Genomic DNA, 19,973 nt, shown 5'->3' on the forward strand with positions numbered 1-19,973 from the left:
AGTAAACATTCAATAGTTGTCACCTAAAAAGGCAGACAGTCTTAACAGTACAAGAGTTAAGTCTTAACAGTGCTAAGGGCCTTTTCTTCTCTAGAGATTTCTTTTCTTCTCTAGAGTTTTCTCGTATTCTGCCCAGGGTTGCCGACTGGACATATTTATGTCCAAATGACATTCCTGTGTGCCGGGACACAATGACATAATAGGGCAAAAAAGGGACATATTTTTGAAATTTGGGACATAAAAGGGACATATTTTACAAATTCATGACATAAAGTAGAATATTTCCCCGCTGGATACATATTTGTGTGAAAAAAACACCAAATCAGTATTAAAACTACTTGTTTAGCACTAAATTTACTTAACTACTTATTTTCTACTAATTTCTTACAAACGTTATTATTTTTTACAACCGTTATTATTTTTTGGAGTTGCTTGCTCTTTCCTACAGACAACTATATGCAAATACTCTTGAAATTCTTTACAAGTTTGTATTCTTTCATCTATAAACGGTTTTATTTTTCCTTGCTTTTACGTTACAGTCAAGATAATAGACAAGCAGGCACCTTTTTAGTTAACAATCGCTTCTGGTTTCCAATAGTCAGGCAAAAACATCTATCTATTTATCAAGTATTACTAACTGAAAATGAAAAGTTAGGAAAAGAAAAAAATGGAATCAATTTTGGTATCAATAGATGCACCAAAAAATTGGCTTATTGTGCTGATTCCAAATATATAATATTTTTTTAGTATAGTTGTTACCTATTAGTGGGACTGAAAAAATTTGCCAAATTTTCGAAAAAGGTGAAAAACGTCCCATAAAAGTCAAAGAATTTGAATCGAAATCACGCCATCAGATTCAGTGTATCAGAGAGGTTTGTAGAGGTTCCAAGCTCCTATATTTAAGAATGAAATTTTATAGTGTTTGCTAGAAGAAGCATCACGGATTTGTCTTTATTTGTTGTTGTTGATTTTTCCAGGGGTGATCATATGGAACCAATGGTACTAGAATTTCGCAAGAGGGCTCGTTCAAACGAAAATTAAAAGATCTTAGTGTCATTTTTAAGTGACCGAAAAATTGGAGGACAACTAGCCCCCGCCTCACTCCCTTTTTTCGTGAAAGTCGTCTCATCAAAATTTTGAGATAGCCACTTTGTTCAGTATTATTGAAAGGTACAATAGATATGCCTTTGGAGATAACATGACCCCTCAGAACCACCAGAGGAAGGACCGCAATTTATGAAATTTGCCCATTTTTTACATATAGCATTTGCTATAGGGAAGTATACCGACATTTTCCAAGGGAGGAAGGAGATGGATTCTTCTAGGGAGGGATTTTCTATAGGGAGAATTTCTCATTGGGATGGAAGTTTCTGGGGGTGAACTTTCCAAGAGAAATTTTATATCGGGAGAATTTACCAGAATTTGTATACAGAACGTGTGTTATTTGTCTTTTTCTCGTTGTTGATCCCATTGTACATGTAGAGACACTCTGAGGGAACTCTGAGGGAGAAGTTTCAGCGGAGTTGAAATTCTCTTGGGATCTTTTTTTTAGGGAGGGGGGAGATTTTCCATGGGAGAATTATCACCAGGAGAAATTCTGTATGGACAATTTCTGGGGGATAAACTTTCCAGGGGGGGGGTATTTTCTAAGCAGGGATATTCCCCAATGACCTTTAAAAGGATCAGAAACTAAATTAACACAATTCTTTCTTCAAATAAAAGTATGATAAGGAGTATTTTTCAGGCGAAGCTGTAAGAAAAAAATTTTTTGGGAAGAATTTATAAAAGAGATGGGAGTATCCGAGGGTAGTGTTTTAGTGGAAAAGTGTTAAATGCGAGAACTCTTAATTAGAGGAATTTTTCGAGGGGTGATGTTCCACATAGGGAGCGGATTTCGTGTGATTTTCTAAAAAGTGATCAGATATAAAAACAAAAACTAGTTTATCTGCCGAAAATAAGGGGTGACATTAAAACTTAGAACGTAGAGAAATTATTCCGTATATGACGGGGGCTACTCCCTCCTCAATACCCCCTCTCTACGCTAATGTTTGACCTTTTGTCTAATTTTTTAAGAACGATTCTTGAAACACAAGGGCCGTGCCACCCTTGGAGTAAGCCCTCCCCCTCCGCCCGTCATGGAGAGTGATGAAGCCAACCCCCTCCACACACGCATTCTTTTCCATCGATGCATCCAACAGAAATTTTGAGATATCTTTTTTGTTAAAAGTAGTCCAAAGAACATATAACAATGCCCTCAGCGTTTACACAACCCATAAGAGCCCTGGGACAAGGGTTCTAAGTTATGCCCCAGGGGCATATAAGGTTTTATGGAATGGGTTGTCGTATAAACTTCAGATGGGGCTCATTTGATTGAAGTTTAGTGTCCTTTATAAGAGTCAAAAGTGATATGAGGGCACCCCCCCCCCACGCCTATCAGTTCCGAAAACCAGCATCCCATCAGAATTTGTAGACACCTATTTTGTTCAGCATTGTTAAAAGGTCCAGTAATTATGCCTTTGGGGATGTCATTCCCCCGATTGAAGGGCAACCCAGCTTACTTAGCGCTCCGCAACGTCGCTTGCTCCTGGAATGTACCTTGTGACATGCGCAAGAAATACTGTGATTGGCAAAAAGCAACCAAAAGAAGTTAAAATGGTGACCCTCATGCCGACCATACCTGTCAAGCGGAACTCTCGTTGGAAGATGAGCCTTAAGCTTCGACAATCAGTTTTTTACTGTTTACATGCTTTTATGACTTTTGTGCTTTCACGCTTGTTCATTTTTTATGGATGAACTAAATGAATCTTTTTCGTTTTCATTATATTCGATTTTAACTGACCACTTTGAAAGAGGTTTACAAGTCGTAAAAAAACTAGCTTCTGAGATTTCAATATGGACATAATTTGGCTGGCTGAAAAGGACACATTTTTGGATGCTCAGGGGACATATTCATTGACCAAAAAGTTGGCAACACTGATTCTGCCCTCTGTTGTCAAGCCAATGTTACAGCCAACAAGAAAGAAATGAAGGCACACAGTGCGGTCCAATTATCTTGAGGCCGGCAAGCCGAGAACAGAGTACTTAAAGAACAGCTTCATGCGACCTTGCACTTCGATTTGAAATGATCTTCCTGAGGAAGTTATCCCCAAAAATTTCTCTGTTGACTCTCTCAATTGAAGATTCAATAGTCATCTAAAAACCTCGATAAAAGACTAGCGGTAAACCAAATATTTAAGTATACTTGGTGTCGTGACTTTAGGAATAAAGAAAAACTTTCAGTTTTTCCTAATCCACGTTCAGCAAAGGTTGCCATTGGTCAGGGACTTTTTTCAGCAGGGGGGTCAAACCAGCTAAAAAGTAAATGATAAAGGGATATTTGGTCAGTGGTATTTGTATCTTGATATTAGCTCCCATGTGCTATGGCTTTTGAAAGAAAGTAATTTGAACTGCTCATTTAATTTGTGGAAAAAAGCGCTTAAAAATTGTAACTGCCATAGAAGATGAGTTTAATGCATTTTCTGACATTGAATTTGTAACGTTGCAACGAAATAACGAGAAAAATTCGAAAACTCACTTGGAAATTTCACGGAAATAATCAATTCTTTAATACAGTCCGCTGTTTAACAGTTAGCTATTTAGGCCTACTTGTTTTTTGTTTTATTTTTCATGTTTTATCACATTCATCGGAAAATCTCACTGCACGCGAATTAACGTTTTCCCCCAAAAATGCATGCAACAAATTTTCACAATCTGCAAAATTGTTACGGTTTTCCATAAAAAGCAGTATGTATGAATTCAGGATAAGATAGTCTTACAATGAACGTGCTTTCTTCAACTCCATATATATGTGCATAATTTCTTTCTTAAAAATTGGTCCCAAGTTTATTGAGATCGATGGAAATGTGTGGAATATCTGCCCTTACTAGAGAAATACTTTAGGGGCGTCTTGAACAGCGTCAATGACAATTACAGTTACAATGACAATGACAAAAACCAATACAGCGGATATCTTTGTAGTATGGATGAGTCTGTTACATTAAGTATCTTTCTAAAAGATATCCTTAATCTCAGCCAACCTCTTCCGGTGTCTTAAAGGTGTACTGAAATACTATGTTAAAAAAACGGAAATTCGTTAAAACTATGCTAAAAAGAGTACATTTTGAACTTTGGTCATTGAAAGTTCTGTAAAAGTACCAGACCCCTTCTCTAGACCTTCTCTGACCCATCCCTACGTAGAGTTTTATTGCCCTGTATCGCACTTCAGTCCGACATTCCGAGGGTCTGACTCGTTGGATAGGATTCACTTTTGAGCTCTGGTCGTTGTATTTAGGAAGCCTTTAATTCTTTGTCTGGGATTTTCTGAGGAATTTAAGCTGAATACCATACCCAACTATTATTTGAATCTCTGCAGAATCTTTACGTTGTCCCTTTTGAACCTATTCACTTTTTTTCAGGAGCATCATTTTATTTACATATAAATTTCCAAAAATAAGTTTCAAGGAACGTTTGGGTTCGTTAGGCCAACTCCAACTTCCAACTCATATTTCTATATAAATAAACAAAAACAATATCCCCCTTAGAATAAGCCCTAGAGTAGCTCAACTAGCAGTAACTATTCTGAAACTGCAATTGATCATCATTTAACGTGGAAAATATGCACAAAGTTTGTTCCCGCTGTTGTAAAACGCTTGAATTCTAAACCGGTGGTTTAATCATTTTAGGTATTTTTTTAACTTGCGTGATTTCAGTATTAAATTGACTTTACAAATTGTTTTTTCTTTGTCCTTTTGTTCCGTATATATTTTAGTATAATGTTGAAAAAAAGCTTTGGTGTCTTGCTGGTTTTCATCCTATGTATAAAAAGAATTAGAATATTGTTTATTTTGATTTTAAACTGTGGTTTGAATGTGCGTTGTTGAAAAGTGTATCCTGGGGAAATGTTCAATAGAGATAAGAAAATCTGCTCTAGACTGCTAGACCCCCAAAAATTAGGACTATAACTACTAACCTATTGCAGATCATGCTGCCTTATGCCAACTGTGCAACGTACGCTTTTTAATATCAATCTGTGCAAGCTTCACTTTTTTCTTCCTCAAAATGAGCTCAAATCTCCTTTAAAGTTATCTTTATAACCCCTTCCTGTGTCACTCAGGGATGATTTGATTTTCGCTTGGCCATAGATAAATGACCAAAAAGCATATTTTTTACAATCTAATTTTTGCAAGATTTTCAATCTATTTTTTGTAATCGAAAGCCACCTTTTCATCCTCAAAAGGTGGCTAAGCCATGTTAAAGTTTCCTTAATTATAAAGCTGGATTGAACCATGTTTTTTCGTACAGCTTAACTAAAAATTCAACTTTTTCTATGCCTCTTGGTTGGGGTTTTTTCCAATGTATGTCACTTGAAAATATATCTCTTTCATTTTCATTTTCTCTTTCTCCTAGGTGCAAGAATCCTGGTAACCCTACTCTATGGATTGAAGCAGATGGGAAAGAAAAGAGGTGTTGCATCCTTGTGTGTTGGAGGAGGAATGGGAATTGCAATTTGTGTTGAGCGTCCATAGTTACTAGTATTATTTTAGGGTTAATTGAATTAGGGAACATTTCCAGTGATCATGTTAATATTTTTCTGATTTTTGACCAGGCTACAAAAGTACCTGTATGTTTGAACAGGTTTTTAACAGCCGTTATTTTGTTATCGTTTATCTCGAATAGAGCCTTGTTATCAATATCTTGTTTTAAGTGCTTTACGCCAGTCGCATCCATCTTTTTTCGTACCACATTTTTTGTGTGTGTAGAAAATATAGTTTTCGTTTTTATCTCTTTTTTCATACTCAGGGCGATGAACGCAGTCCATGTGTCTAATTAGCATAGAGCATTAATATCGCTATTTTGGGCCTAAAATAACTATAAAAATATGGGTCTGGAGCAATAGAATTTAAAAAAAAAAAAAAAATAGACCAAAAGTACCAACTTCCTACCAGAAGGCGGGTGAAAACTATTGTTATTTTGGTAAATAACGATTGTTTTTCACAATTTTTTCTTCAAAATCTTTATATTTTGCATAGGTTTTGGATGGAATGAAAGTAGTTTTTACCATATATTTTCTACCATATAGTTTTACCATAGTTTTGAAGTTTATATTTACCATATGTATACCATATATTGACTATAGGTTTGGTTATTTGTATCTTATGAAACCGCAGAAGTAAGCATATACACATGTAAGTAAAAGATAGAAAATGTAGAAAAAAATTCTTTATTGAATAATCTGAATTCCTCCAGAGGTTTTATTTATTGTTGTGGAACCAAGTTCACTTAAAATCAGGATCGTACCCAGAGCGGGGTGGGGTCATTGGGGTTGAACCCCCCCATTGAGTTGGTAACTGGCCTTGCTGTTACAACACGAAAAGCATATATGTGTGAAAACAGCAGGCATAGTACTGCTCTGCTTACAATCAATGCAGTCAGTATTTCACTGCCTTAACACGGAAAGAGGTGTAGCGCTAATGTTTGTCTTTTCTCTTACCACCGTCCCCCCCCCCGCCCACCAGCACTACCCTAGCGCTAGTGTCACTTTCCTGCACTATTGCCATATTGGCTTGTTTCCCGCCAAACTGGCGTATTTTGATGGTGACTCGCGTATCTTGATGGAGTCATCCCGCCAGGCGTAAATCTTGGCGTATTTTAATTGATCTGACATATTTTTGGCGTGAAACACCATATCAGAAAGAAATTATTTTCCTCATTTGGATGCAATTACTTTTTGTCTTGTAACGTAGCTGTAACCTTCGTATTCAATCCAACAGTAAATTCTTTCCTTTCATAATAATTTTATCACTATCAATTCCGAAAACCAGACAAAGGAACAGTGGCGCCATTTCAGAAAACCTCAGGGGGGGGGGAGATCAATTTTAGGCCCCCGTCCAGATTCAAAACGTAACTACTCTGTTTGGTAGACTAGTCTTCAAATTAATCTTCGAATACACATTAAAGCAACGTAATTTATTTAGATTTTGCAACCTGGTTAGGGACCGAATAATAGTTACAAGATGGAACATTCACCCCACAAATTAAAAACTGAAAGTTACTTGCAGTTACTTAAGCAATGAATATCTCCTTGGCTTCATTTCGGCGAAGTCGTTCACAAGCTTTTCAAAATTGAGCTCCTTCACTGCAACCTTTTCAGAGAACATAAGGAGTAAATGCGAAAGTTGCTCGTTGTCCATTGTTGTCCGAAGGTAATCCATCACAAATGGCAACAAAGAGAAAAATCGTTCATTTGAGTATGTTGTGAGCAGGAGTGTAAGGACTACCCTCACGACCTCAAGCACCTCGGAATAAGCTTCTTTCAATCCTCCTAGGCTTTCGAAAAGACCTAAAGCGTTTGCCGGTTTCTGTAGAAGCTGCGACACATATACAGGAGCTATCAAAACTGGTCTCTTCAGCTCTATAACATCGAAGCCAGCCTTATCGAAGTATGTCGCGATCTCGCGAAGTAAATCTGTGTTCATGAAGTCTTCGGATTTGGGATTAAAGGATCGTGTAGCTTTTAGTACTGGCAGCTGGATAGAAAAGCGCTCTTCAATCTCATTTATCACTCTGTCCAAAACTTTTTAGAACTCTCTTCGCATTTTTCTTCTGTTCTTGTGCCCTCAGATTCAGTGCTGGGCTTTCCAAGCGTTGATGTCGTCAAATAGTCCCTGAGTCTTCCGGATATCTTCTGAACTCGTTTTGATTCTGCTGGTATGGTTGAATCAAGAGCGCTCGTTTTCGACAGATCAGCTCCGACATTAATAACCATCTTTTTAGACTTGTTATATAGGGTTCGGAAACACATGACATCCATCACGCACTGTATTCAGTTGGTTTTTTGTTGTGGTGATTAAAGTGCAGGTTTTTCAAAGGATCAGATCTGGGGCCTGCAGTTGTTCAGAAAGTGGGTTGATTACTGCAAGAACTTCTTAAATGACATCCTAACTGTACTAAGGTAAACGACTCTAGTTGATTCTTAAGACCTGTAGCTTCTGCCGCATCCTCCCTGTCAGAAGATTCTTGAACAACTGACAGAACTGCGAGTATGTAGTCATATCTTACCTGAATTTTAGCCACTGATCTATACCAGTAAGACCAACGTGTCACAACTATCCTTTTAAGTGTTAGCACGGACACGTTGGCAGTTTTCTGGGCCTCGACAAACAACTGGTATCGAATGTTGCTGTTGGATACAAAACCATTAACTGTTTGCAAAAATGAAAATACTGACGAAATTCTTTGTATTATCTGCATACAATCCCCAATAACAAAGGTTAAGTCTATGGGAATGACAGGGAGTGTACACCGCTTGCGGTGCTTTTCCCCGGAGACGGGCATGTACTCTTGGAAAACGTCTCCTCATTACATTCGCCCCGTCATAGCCCTGTCCGACATATTTTGACCAGTCAAGGCCGATACCCTTTATTTCGTTGTAATTAAGTCGGCCAAACTCTCAGCGTCAACGTTGCGAATGTGGTAGCAACTTATGGCTCTTTCTTTGATTTTCATATCATGAACATAGCGCACTTAGATCGCAAGTTGCTCCTTTTTTGAGAGGTCTTTTGTTTCGTCAGCAAGGATAGCAAAATACTTTGCATCTCTGACGTCTTTCACGTTAGAACTTTTAATTTTATTTCCTAGGATCTCAATATATTCGTTTTGGTACTCGTCTGACAAGTAATGGCCATAGGCCTTGCGAGACTTGTCCATCAGGTCCGGGTTGATTTCCGTTAAAAGACCTACCGTCAACGAAATCCCCTCGATTGGCTCTATTTATATATTTTTTGTATCTCTATTTATATATTTTTTAATCTCAATTGTCTCTCTAAAAGATTGCGGTAAGCCATTTACAGTAGATATTAAAGTTGCCTCTTCAAAAAAACAAAAAAAACAAAATGATCAGGATTTTTAAAAATGTTGAGGCCCAAAGCAGAATCAAATTTGTCACTTTTATTTTCACATCCCAGGGATTTATCTATTGGTTTTTTGTTCATGCAAACGCTCCTCTAGCTGTTGACGGGTCATACCAATGTAAAACTTCCCGCATGAACACGGGATTCTGTAGACACCACTACCTAATATTAAATAATAAAAAAACAAGTTTTTTAAACTGAAAGTAAGGAGCGACATTAAAACTTAAAACGAACAGAAATTATTCCGTATATGAAAGGGGCTGTCCCCTCCTCAACGCCTCGCTCTTTACGCTAAAGTTTTTTATTGTTTTAAAAAATAAAGTTGTGAGACAGAGTCAAACTTTAGCGTAAAGAGCGAGGCGTTGAGGAGGGGACAGCCCTTTCATATACGGAATAATTTCTGTTCGTTTTAAGTTTTAATGTCGCTCCTTACTTTCAGTTTAAAAAACTTGTTTTTTTTTATTTAATTTCTGATCGTTTTTGTTAATGCAGCTTTTATTTTGGCTAACCGTCATTGAATAAGTAAACAAAATTTGCATAAAAATTTTACTTTTCTTTTGAAAAGTAAATTTGTCTTTACAAATTACCTTGCGTAACTAACTTCTATGTTCGTATATTTTTCTTTTGGCAAAAAATACAAAGTTGCAGATTTTTTTAGATATGAGCTTAAATCCTCTGTACTATGGTTTTCCGAGATGCTGAATCTGTCTGCGTGATTTTCATTAAAATTCTTTCACTTGTAGGGGATATTTCACACATCTTTAAAAGATCGTGTAAAATCTCCGAGGCATGTATCCTGTGAGGAGCAATGCTAAACTTATTAAAATTTATATGTTTAGTTTCGGCACTATAAATACATTCTTTTGACACATTTATTGACATCAAAATTCCGTTTTTAAAAGTTTCGATTACTATTGAGCCGTATCGCTTGTTTTTTTATTGTTTTTTTATTACGTATATGTTATTACGTATATGAGGGGGTTCTCCCCTTAGTCAATACCACGCTCTATAAAAAAAATTTTGATTCACAAACCCCTGAATCACAAAGGCCGTTTAATTAGAACAGATAGCTCTTTTGAAAGCACTAAAAAAAACTGTAGCGTAAAGAGCGAGGTATTGACTTGGGGGAGAACCCCCTCACATACGTTATAATTTCTGTTCGTTGTAAGTTCTAATGTTCCTTCTTACTTTCAGTTGAAAAAACTTGTTTTTTTTTATTGAATTTCTGATCGTTTTTTAAATAATGCTTCGAAATCCGGCGCCCCCTTCATAGAAATGTCCCTTACCCCAAAGAAACATCCTCCACGGAAAGATTTTCCAGAGTAACCCCCTCCTCCAGCCCCCCCCCCCAGAAAAAAATCCTTCCTGAAAATGTCTGTATACTTCCCAATAACCAATAAATAATGCTAGCAAGTCCGGCGCCCCCTTCATGGCAATTTCCTTCCCCCATGAAAACTTCCTTCATGGACAGATCCTCCAACTTAACCCCCGACCCATCCTTCCCTCCCACTACCAGAAAAAAAACGTCCTGATAACTTCTGTATACTTCTCAATCACCAATACTATATGTTAACATTGGGTAAAGTTCATAACTTTTAGGCCTCCCCCTGAGGACTTGGGGGGATTATGTTATCCTGAAAGACATGTTTATCATATTTTCGACCATGCTGAACAAAATGGCTATCTCAAAATTTTGATCAGGTGTAATAGGGAAGAATATGATCGCTAGAGGAAACCTAGGTGCCTTCCATTTTTTTGGTCAATTAAAAATGTAATTAGAAATTTTGATTTCCGGTGGAATGAGCCCTCCCGTGAAATTCTAGTACAACTGGATCGATACGATCATCCCTGGGAAAAAGACACAACAAACAAAAAAAAACAAATAAACACGCATCTGTGATCTTTCTTCTGGCAAAAAAAAAATGCAAAATTCACATTTTTGTAGATAGGAGCTTGAAACATCCACAGTAGGGTTCTCTGATACGCTGAATCTGATGGTGGAATTTTCATGAAGGTTCTCTAACTTTTAGTGGGTCTTTCCCCCTTTTTTTCAAAATCAACCAAATTTTCCCAGGTGCATAACTTTTGATATGTAGCACTAAACATGATGAAAGTTATATATTTGAAATCAGCATTGAAATATGATTCTTTTGATGTATCTATTGGTATCAAAAACCCGTTTTCTAGAGTTTCGGTTACCATTGAGCCGGGTCGCTCCTTACTTACAGTTCGTTACCACGAACTGTTTGATAGGGTCAGTTTTACCCTTTCCCTAGTTGGAAAAACGTTCAACCTTTAGTTCCTTTTTCAAAGAAACAGAGAGATTATGTTTCTTTAAAATTTTCCCAAGTTTGTCACTGGTTTCGAGATGTATCATATAGTGCTGAAAGTTTTGTTTTCAATTGATAGCAATGCCCCTGTCTGCAACTCTGTCGTTAGCAAATTTTGGCACTTGCGAATCTCTTTTGCATTCTGATTATGCCTCTCTCGCAGTCAAAGTCACAAGTAGTGACAGTCAAAAGTAGTCAAAGTCACAGATAGTTGAAGTTGCAGATGCAAGTAATCACACCCGAAGCTTCTGACAATTGGTCGGAAGTAGTTGCAATTGCAGTCGCACTCAACATTCCCTGAAAATTCACCTTAGTATCGTTAGCCTTTTCTGACATTCCCAGGATCAAAGATCCCCCCTATCCCAATTATAAATCTGGTATGTAAATAATGGGCAGATTGAGTAATTTTTTACCCTTTCCATGGTGGATGTGTGGATATGGCATCTCCAAAGGCATAGGTATTAGTTATTTTGACAATTTTGAACTAAGTGACTAATTTCAGAATTTTCATAAGTGTTGACAAGGGGGGGGGCATCTTAAATGAACAACGGTGGATCTTTCCTCTCCAAACGCTTTTCAATAGGCCCTGGAAGTTTCAACTTAACACCCTCAGCTATTCCTGGGATATTGCTGATACGCCCTCTTGACATCCAGCATGCATATAGTATGTTTTGATTTTGTTAAACATTCCCATCAAAATGTTCCGAAATTAGTCACAAAATGAAGTATTCGCATTCACTACCACAAGTTGTCGCAGTCAATGTTGCAGTTGCAGCCACAATACTAGTAGTACTGGACCTGAAATTTTTTACTTAATGCTCTCAGCCCTTCCTAAGATACTGCAGATTCCCCCTTATAATAGCCTTCATGCACTGTTCCTTTGATTTAGTTGGGAATCCCTCTCAATATCCCATGACGTTTCACCATAACATCCTTAGCTTCTTCGGATACACCTAGGATCAAAACTCCCTCTTTTCTCTATTAAACAATGGGCCAACTATATAATTTACAATCTTATCCGGGGTTTTTATGCTTCCTGGGATTAGCATCCCAGAAGGCTTAGTTACAAGACCGTTTGACAATTTTCAACAAAATACTTTTTTCTTGAAACCTTAATCAGTCTTAGGGAGGAAGCATCTAAATAGGGCAAGCGAGGAAGGATCTGACAACCCTCCAATAAGTTTCTAATAGCCCAATGAATATATCCTGAAAGTTACAGCTGGCTGTCCCATATGCCCATATTGTTGGTGTACCCTTTCGACAACCAGCACGTACATAATGTGCTTTAATCCCCCCTCCCCCCCCAAAAAAAAAATCTTGAAAGTAATCGCAAATAAAAATAGTCGGAGTCGTAAGTAATTGCAGTCGCATATAGTCGTAGTCGAAGTTAAAGTAGTCAAATTTGCAAGTAGTCACAGTTGCAAGTAACCTAAGCTGCAGTTGTAAGTAGTCGCAGTGGCAGTCACAAGTAGTCACAGTCGTAAGCAGTCGCAGTTGCAGTCAAAATAACAGTCGCAGTCTTTCTAAAAGTTTCAAGTTAATACCCTTACCCGCTCCTAAGATATTGCAGATCCGCATTTTGATAACCTAGATGTACATGGTCTCTTGATTTAATTCATCATACCCGTCAAAGTTTCAACTCTATATCCTAAGCCTTTTCAGACACACCAAAGATCAAACATCCCCCTTTTTCCCACGAAGAAATCCTGCATACAAACAACGTACAAACTTCAGAATTTAACACGATTCTTGTCCTGGGGTTGTGGGGGCATGGCATCCACAGCAACATAGTTATTAGACCTTTTTATTATTTTAAAGAAAATGTCTTCTAAAATTTTGACGAGCGTTGAGGGGAGGGGACATCTAAAATGAGCAAGTGGGTTTGGTAGCCCTCCAATCAATCTTCAGCATCTCTCTTAATATAACCTAAAAGTTACAGCTTAATACCCTCAGCCGTTCCTTCACTTAGTGTATTTTGATTAATCACAAGCAAAGTAGTGGTAGTCGCAAGTAGTTGCAGTTACTGTCGTCAATATTCGAAGTCACAAGTAGTCACTTTTGCGAGTAATCTTAGTCGCAGTTGCAAGTAGTCGCAGTAGCGGTCGCAAATAGTTACGATCGCAAGTAGTCACAGTTGCAGTCATAACAGCGGTAGCAGTCTTGCTGAAAGTTTCAAGTTAATATCCTTACCCGTTCCAAAGATGTTGCAGATGCGCCTTTTAGATAAACTAGACATACACAGTGTCTTTTGAATTAATTCAACATACTCCTTAATGCTCGCCCAAATTTAAACTAAATATTCTTAGCCTTTTCAGACACACCCAAGATCAAAACTTTCCCCCTTTCCCGATGATAAATTCTGCATATAAAAAAGTATTAAAATTACAATATTGCCCCGGGGGCTATGGGGGTATAACTGTTTAATCTTTACTATTTTGAACAAAAAAGCTATTAAAATATTCTACCTGTGTTGAGAGGGAGTGCATCTTAAGAGGGTAAGGGGGCTGATTTTTCTTGAATTACTCTGCAGCACCTCCCTCAACACATCCTGAAAGTTTCAACTTAACACCCTCAGCCGTTCCTAAAATATTATTGATGCGACGTTTTGACAACAACCGTACATATAGTACTTTTGATTTCGTTTGACAACCCTCTCAACATTTTGTGATAGTTTCAAAATATTATCTTGTGACCGTTTGGAGACCCTGCATCATACATGCTCTCTTTTCCCAATAACAAATTTTATATATAAAAAATGGGTAACTTGCATAGTTTACAACCTTTGCCCCGGTGGTTGTGAGAGGTCTTGTCATCCCTAGAGGCATAGTTATTTAACCTTTTGACTATTTTGAACAAGATGGCTATTTGAAAATTTTAATCGGATGTCTTTGGGAGGAGGGGTCTGCTAAAAAGGGCGCAAATGAGCGGTTGGTTGCATTCTGACCACTTTGCGATATCCCCCTCAACACGCACTGACATTTTCAAATTAATACCTTCAACCATTCTTAAATTATTGCAGATATGCCTTTTGGACAAAATGTATGCACATAGTGTCTTTTGATTTAATTGGACTTACCCCTAAACATTTGCTGAAATTTCACCTTAATATCCTTAATATTATTGGACACAGCTTGAATCTACAATTCCCATTTTTCCCAATAATCAATCCTGAATGTAAATAAACAGCAGGAGGAAACTGCTGAATTTATAACAATCCTTGCTCCGAGGCTGTGGGGGAATGGCATCCCCAGAAGCAGAGGTATTAGACTTTTTAAATATTTTGTAAAAACGTCTTTTTTATAAAACTTCGACCAGTGATGGGGGGGGGCATCTAAAACAGCAAGTGGCAGTCCTTCGATCACTCTTCAGCATTTCCCTCAATATTACCTAAAAGTTTCAGCATAATAATCTAAGGTGCTCCTTCAAATACTATGTGGGAGGCTACATCAATCCCCGGGCATAAGTATTTGACCTTCGGACGGATTTGAACCAACAACTATCTAAAAATGTAGATCAGATGTCTTGGGGGGAGGGTGGCTGTATCCCTACCGCTTTCGACTACTAAAAAAAGCACTAGAACTTTGAATTTCCAACCGAATGAGCTCTCTCCAGATGTTATACGACCACCCTTTCTTTATGAAGTGGCTTGGAAAAAAAATTATAATAGATTGAAGACTTATGGCTCTTTACTAATAGCACCACTTGAGCATTGCCTCTGAGATGGTGGCTGTCAAACTAGAAATAAACTAGTGATAATTCTGAATTTGTTTTCTAGAATAAGGGGAAGCAGCCTACCTAGTCAGGTTAGAAAAACTTTAGTTTAAAATTATTAGAGTTATGTATGAAAATAAAATTTCCCCAGTTTAGGTAGAAGCTGAGGTTAATAGTTGATTTGGTTTTGAACCAGAATTTAAGCAGGTATGTGCCCTATCATTGTTAATATGGCCATTTTGATAATCTTTGTCTTATGGAACACGGTAAAGGCTATGAAAGAACAAGAAATCTAATAAAAAGCCAAAGATATCCTTGACTTGGATTATGCAGATAGGTGGTCAAATGACCACCTGCACCATAACATTTTATTTGACTAGGCTAGTCTAATTGCTCATGACAAGGGTGTGGCCCAACAATACAAAGAGGCGTTTGAAATAAATGAACATCAAAATTTAGGTGTGGCTCTTAACAGGGATACTGATGGTTTTAAAATAAGTTACTCTTATATTGATTTTCACAGACGAGAATCTGATAACTTATTCATCCCCTAAATAAATTCCATGTCACTTCCACACTCCCAAAATTATACATATTCGCGACCCCTCAGATCTGAAAGATCCTTTGCAAATAAAGCTTTACTTAAAACTAGGCAGATTTGACATAGTTCTCTGCTTAGTTATTTTTATTTCATTTTAAATAATATTTCTTGCTTGTCTGGCTTCTGAATGATACCATTATTTATTGTTAATCATTCGGTTTTGGGTGAGTGGCTAGCTTTTTGAGTTGTGTATTTTGGTTTTTACTATTTTCAATTCGTTTAATATTGATTTTATCTGCTATTATTTTTTTCTGTGTAGACAGTTTTTTTAATTCTTCCATTTTGGGCTTTTATTTCATTTTTATCTCCATGTTGTTTGTTTTTGTCTTTTTACTTTTATCTGGTCTATATCGTTCGTATTTTTGCGCAGAAAATGTTAACTTGATTCTTTGAGAGTTTCTCTAATATTTCTAAAAAAGAGAAGCAGCTGTCCTCCCGAAATATCCATTTTGTTCCATCCAGTATTTTCGTTGGTCCTATAAAACCCCATTCACACTTTTCTTCTCTTTTGTTTTTTATTCTTTGTGATGGCAGGCCAGTGTTATTCACAAATTACTTTTGATTTGTCTTCTAACCGCGAATTAGTTGTGATACTCTTTGTTGCGTTTCTTCTAGCCGAAAATTTTGTTCTGCTTTATTTTCATTAATCATTACTTCATATTTTTTTTTATGCCTTTTGCTTTAGCTGTCCAGATTCTTGCGTCATCTTGTATAATTTCGTATGCGTCATTGACACCAAAACGATACGATTACCCCCCAGGAAAAAAATTTATGAATGCTGCTCTTTAAGTGCACACGAATGTAATGTCATTCATATGAAAAAGATTTTACCAAAATTAAGGCTCTAAACGATTTTTCCCAAAGTCATGACCCAATGACCCATCCAGATCGCCTTTTCAGGCCATAAAATTGCCAATGTGCCAATTTTTTGGAAAAACTATTGAGCCGTTTTGGATAAATATATATATATATATATATATATATATATATATATATATATATATATATATATATATAATCATTGCTCATTTAAAGAGAGTAGATTACATATTTATACAAATACTATATACTCGTATGTATGTAATATATTTATAATTTATACACAGCATGTTTATAATTTACAGGTTTGTTACTTATTATTTAGCCATCACTAATTATAAATTATATATACTGTTTTAATTTACTCCGGCGTTCTAACTTCAGTTCCGACTTAATTTGACAATGTCCATCCTATTTACTATATTGATTTAGTTCTATATTGATTAAGTACTATGTTGATTAAGTCAATATCTACTTCAGAATTCATCAGCAAAACCAGTATTTACTTAAACAGTTATTTCACCAGAAGATATTTTTGATTTATATTTGAAGCAGAGTCGTAGACCAAATAGTATCAAATGCTAAACGTTACTTCTAGGATCCCCATCTTTTAATCATCATCTTAAATTGTAAATTATATGCTAATAAATGGCTAATTAATAAATGATAAAATATAAGACAACTACTTTTTGCATGACGTGATGACAAGAACAAATTCTCTCAAACCTAACTTTCTTGTATTGTATTTTTTGTCGTTACGAATTTTGGCTCGAGAAGCTTTTCAATTTTCATTTGTATAACACAAAAGTAAGAAACAGATGTTTAAAATACTTTTAATATAAGGCCATTAACCCAACTGGGTTAGTTCAAACACAACAAATAATTTTGTATTCCTTAGTCTATTCTTTCGAATCGAAAGCAACCGTCTAAAATTTGGCAAACATGTCTAAAATTGTGTGATTATAACTGAAAGCTAAGTTTCAATGGCTTTATAGTTTGTATTTCTTGAATTTTGTATTTCTTGTCATTTCTGTCACATTGAAAGCAACCGTCTAAAATTTGGCAAACACAGTTGTTTTATGCAATTACAACTGAAGGCTAAGGCTTTCCAAAAAAAGCCTTTGGAAGAAAAACAGAGACTTATTCTATTCAAGCCCACTGATTTTAGTTGTATGGTTATATTCTTGACAAAAATTATTTTAAGTTATTTCATACATAAATAAGGTATTTTACCCTTAAAGAGTTTTGTACCAATCCTATGCGTCTGAACTTGGCTTAAAAAATACACTCAAAAAATTATCCAAGCACGTTTTACTTATTACGGATGAAGTAATAGTAATAAACAAAACAGCTCAAAAATTTCTTTCTCAAAACGTGTAATTAAGTGAAGTAATTAAACGCCCTTTGCGTATAGCATAAAAATTAAATAAAATAAATTGAAGGGGGCATTGCAAAAGCACACAGGATGGAAACATATTCCCCCCCCCCCCTTTAAGTGACGGCGATGGATTTTTCTTCGACCAAGGAAGGTTACAATTTAAGCAAGTCGGCATATCAGGGTATGAAGGACATCTCTTTGAAAAACGAAACTGCTTTCTCTCGAGACCCTTGGAAATGTCCCGTTTGGTCAAAAATATTTAATACCGTCCGTACAAGCATTAACATTTTTGATTTATTTATATGTTTTTCAAACTAAAATATTATGTTAAGTATAATGGAACTAAAGGGGTATCAGCAAAAAAGAAAACAACGGAGCTTAATTAAAAGCTAAACATCTTCTTGTTTATACCCTATGCATCCTGTTATGTAACTCGAGTTATTTCTACAGCTCAGTGGCGAAATCCAAGATAGAAATTAAGAAAACACATGAAACATGTTTAAGACCACACAGGACAAGAAAAAATCTAAACAACGCAACAATTTTATAACAAAGTTGATGACAACAAGTTCTGGAACAGACACATTTTTTTTCTTAGAGAAAATCTATTTTGGTCCCATATATCACTGCAACTGATTAACAAAATATAAATTCTCAGACGATTTAAGTTTCCGAACAGTAATAAAGCCAAATTTATGCAACTGAATTAGCAACGGTCACTAAAATTTATTTGTTTAAAAAAAAAGAAGAAATTAAGTCCCGTAAAACCCACCCAGTTGCTGCCCTCTTTATGAAAATAAAAAGCGGGTGAATGAAAGCGATATTAAGGCATTTAAACGCGTTTGCGGAAAATTCGATCAGCATCAAAACTAAAACCTAAAAATATTAAAAAAAAATTAAAAAGCATAGGCTACTTATTGCTTCGAAATATTCCTAGCATATAAATGAGGTGGTTTGCTGGGTTTGCCATACACAGAAAATGACAAAGTAGACAAAGCTTGGATTTGTTTTCCACAATCATTCAGCTGACAGGATGAAAACTGAAAAACTTGTTACCGTTTTTACAACCAGAAAAATCTTAATTGGAAAAAAATTAAAAAATTCTCTAATTCACATCTAAACCACGAAGTGTTGCATTTGTTTTAGACAAGAAATACTAAACTTGTATACAAAAAATTAATCTTTTTCAAAGTAATAAAATAAAAATTAAAAAATCAAATATTTTATTTTCCCCAACTAAAAGGGTTTCCTTAATTCCCCCAGATACCTTCTTTTATTTGGTTAAATCATTAAAGATAGTTTTTCTGTGTTCTCATTTGAATAACACAAGCTCGCTCCCACCTCTGATTTTGAAACATAATTCACCTTCCCCCTCCACTTATATCTTCGTGAATTGACACCCTAATCGTAGCAAGGCAATTTCAACAAATTTTAGTAAGGATTTAATTCTGTTTGTCCACTTAGTTCAGGAATAAACTGATAAAAATAAAAATAAAAAAATAAATCGTCAGAGATTTAAATGTGTGAAATAGAAAAAAAAGAAAACCCAAAGATAAACTGTATTTGATGCTTATAAAAATACCTGATCTATTTAAAATTAACAATGAACCTATGAAACGCTTCACTCAAATATTTGAAGTCAAGGAGTATTATGTAGAGATTTCCCGACGAAAAACTTGATGATAATCGAAATTAAAATCTAAGTTACACAGATGGAGTAAGATTGCTAAATAAATGCAAGTAACAAGAGATTGGTAATACTGAGCACTTAATTACATTTACCGATTTGGAAAATTACAATTACCGATTTACAAATCGATTACAATTAATTAGATATTTTGACACATGAAAAATTCTTAAATATTTAGAATATATTTGTTTTAAAGTGGAAACTTACCGAACAACAGTCTTAATTAATACTGGTTAAATCAAACATTGGTCACTAAATCTTATACCGGATATTCTGTTTAAATTAATTGCCTAAGTCAAAGGCACCAGCTTTTTTTTACTAACACAGCAAGGATGAGAGGACAACAACCTTGTATAATCTTGACCAAGGCAGTATTCAGAAGAGGGGTTAGGGGGTTTGACCCCCCCCCCCTCGAATTATTTTTCGGACTCGTAAAAACGTAATGAAAAATGCGTTTAAACACATTTTTGATATGTTTTTTATATTTTTTTTTTTG

General features: G+C 36.0%; 1 protein-coding gene across 1 annotated transcript in view; it reads left to right on the plus strand.

The window, feature by feature from the left end:
- The window catches only part of Acat2 (Acetyl-CoA acetyltransferase 2), a 46,829-nt gene extending 41,010 nt beyond the window's left edge, over positions 1-5,819 (plus strand). The window contains exon 9 of the mRNA XM_089087603.1: positions 5,446-5,819. Coding sequence (XP_088943729.1) covers positions 5,446-5,564 — 119 coding nt within the window. The 3' untranslated portion in view covers positions 5,565-5,819. The remainder of the gene's footprint in view (positions 1-5,445) is intronic.
- Positions 5,820-19,973: the final 14,154 nt, after the last annotated feature.

This window comes from Artemia sp. Qi Xiang Cuo, chromosome 1 (genome assembly GCF_049724085.1).
Source record: "Artemia sp. Qi Xiang Cuo chromosome 1, ASM4972408v1, whole genome shotgun sequence".
Taxonomy (NCBI): domain Eukaryota; kingdom Metazoa; phylum Arthropoda; class Branchiopoda; order Anostraca; family Artemiidae; genus Artemia; species Artemia sp. Qi Xiang Cuo.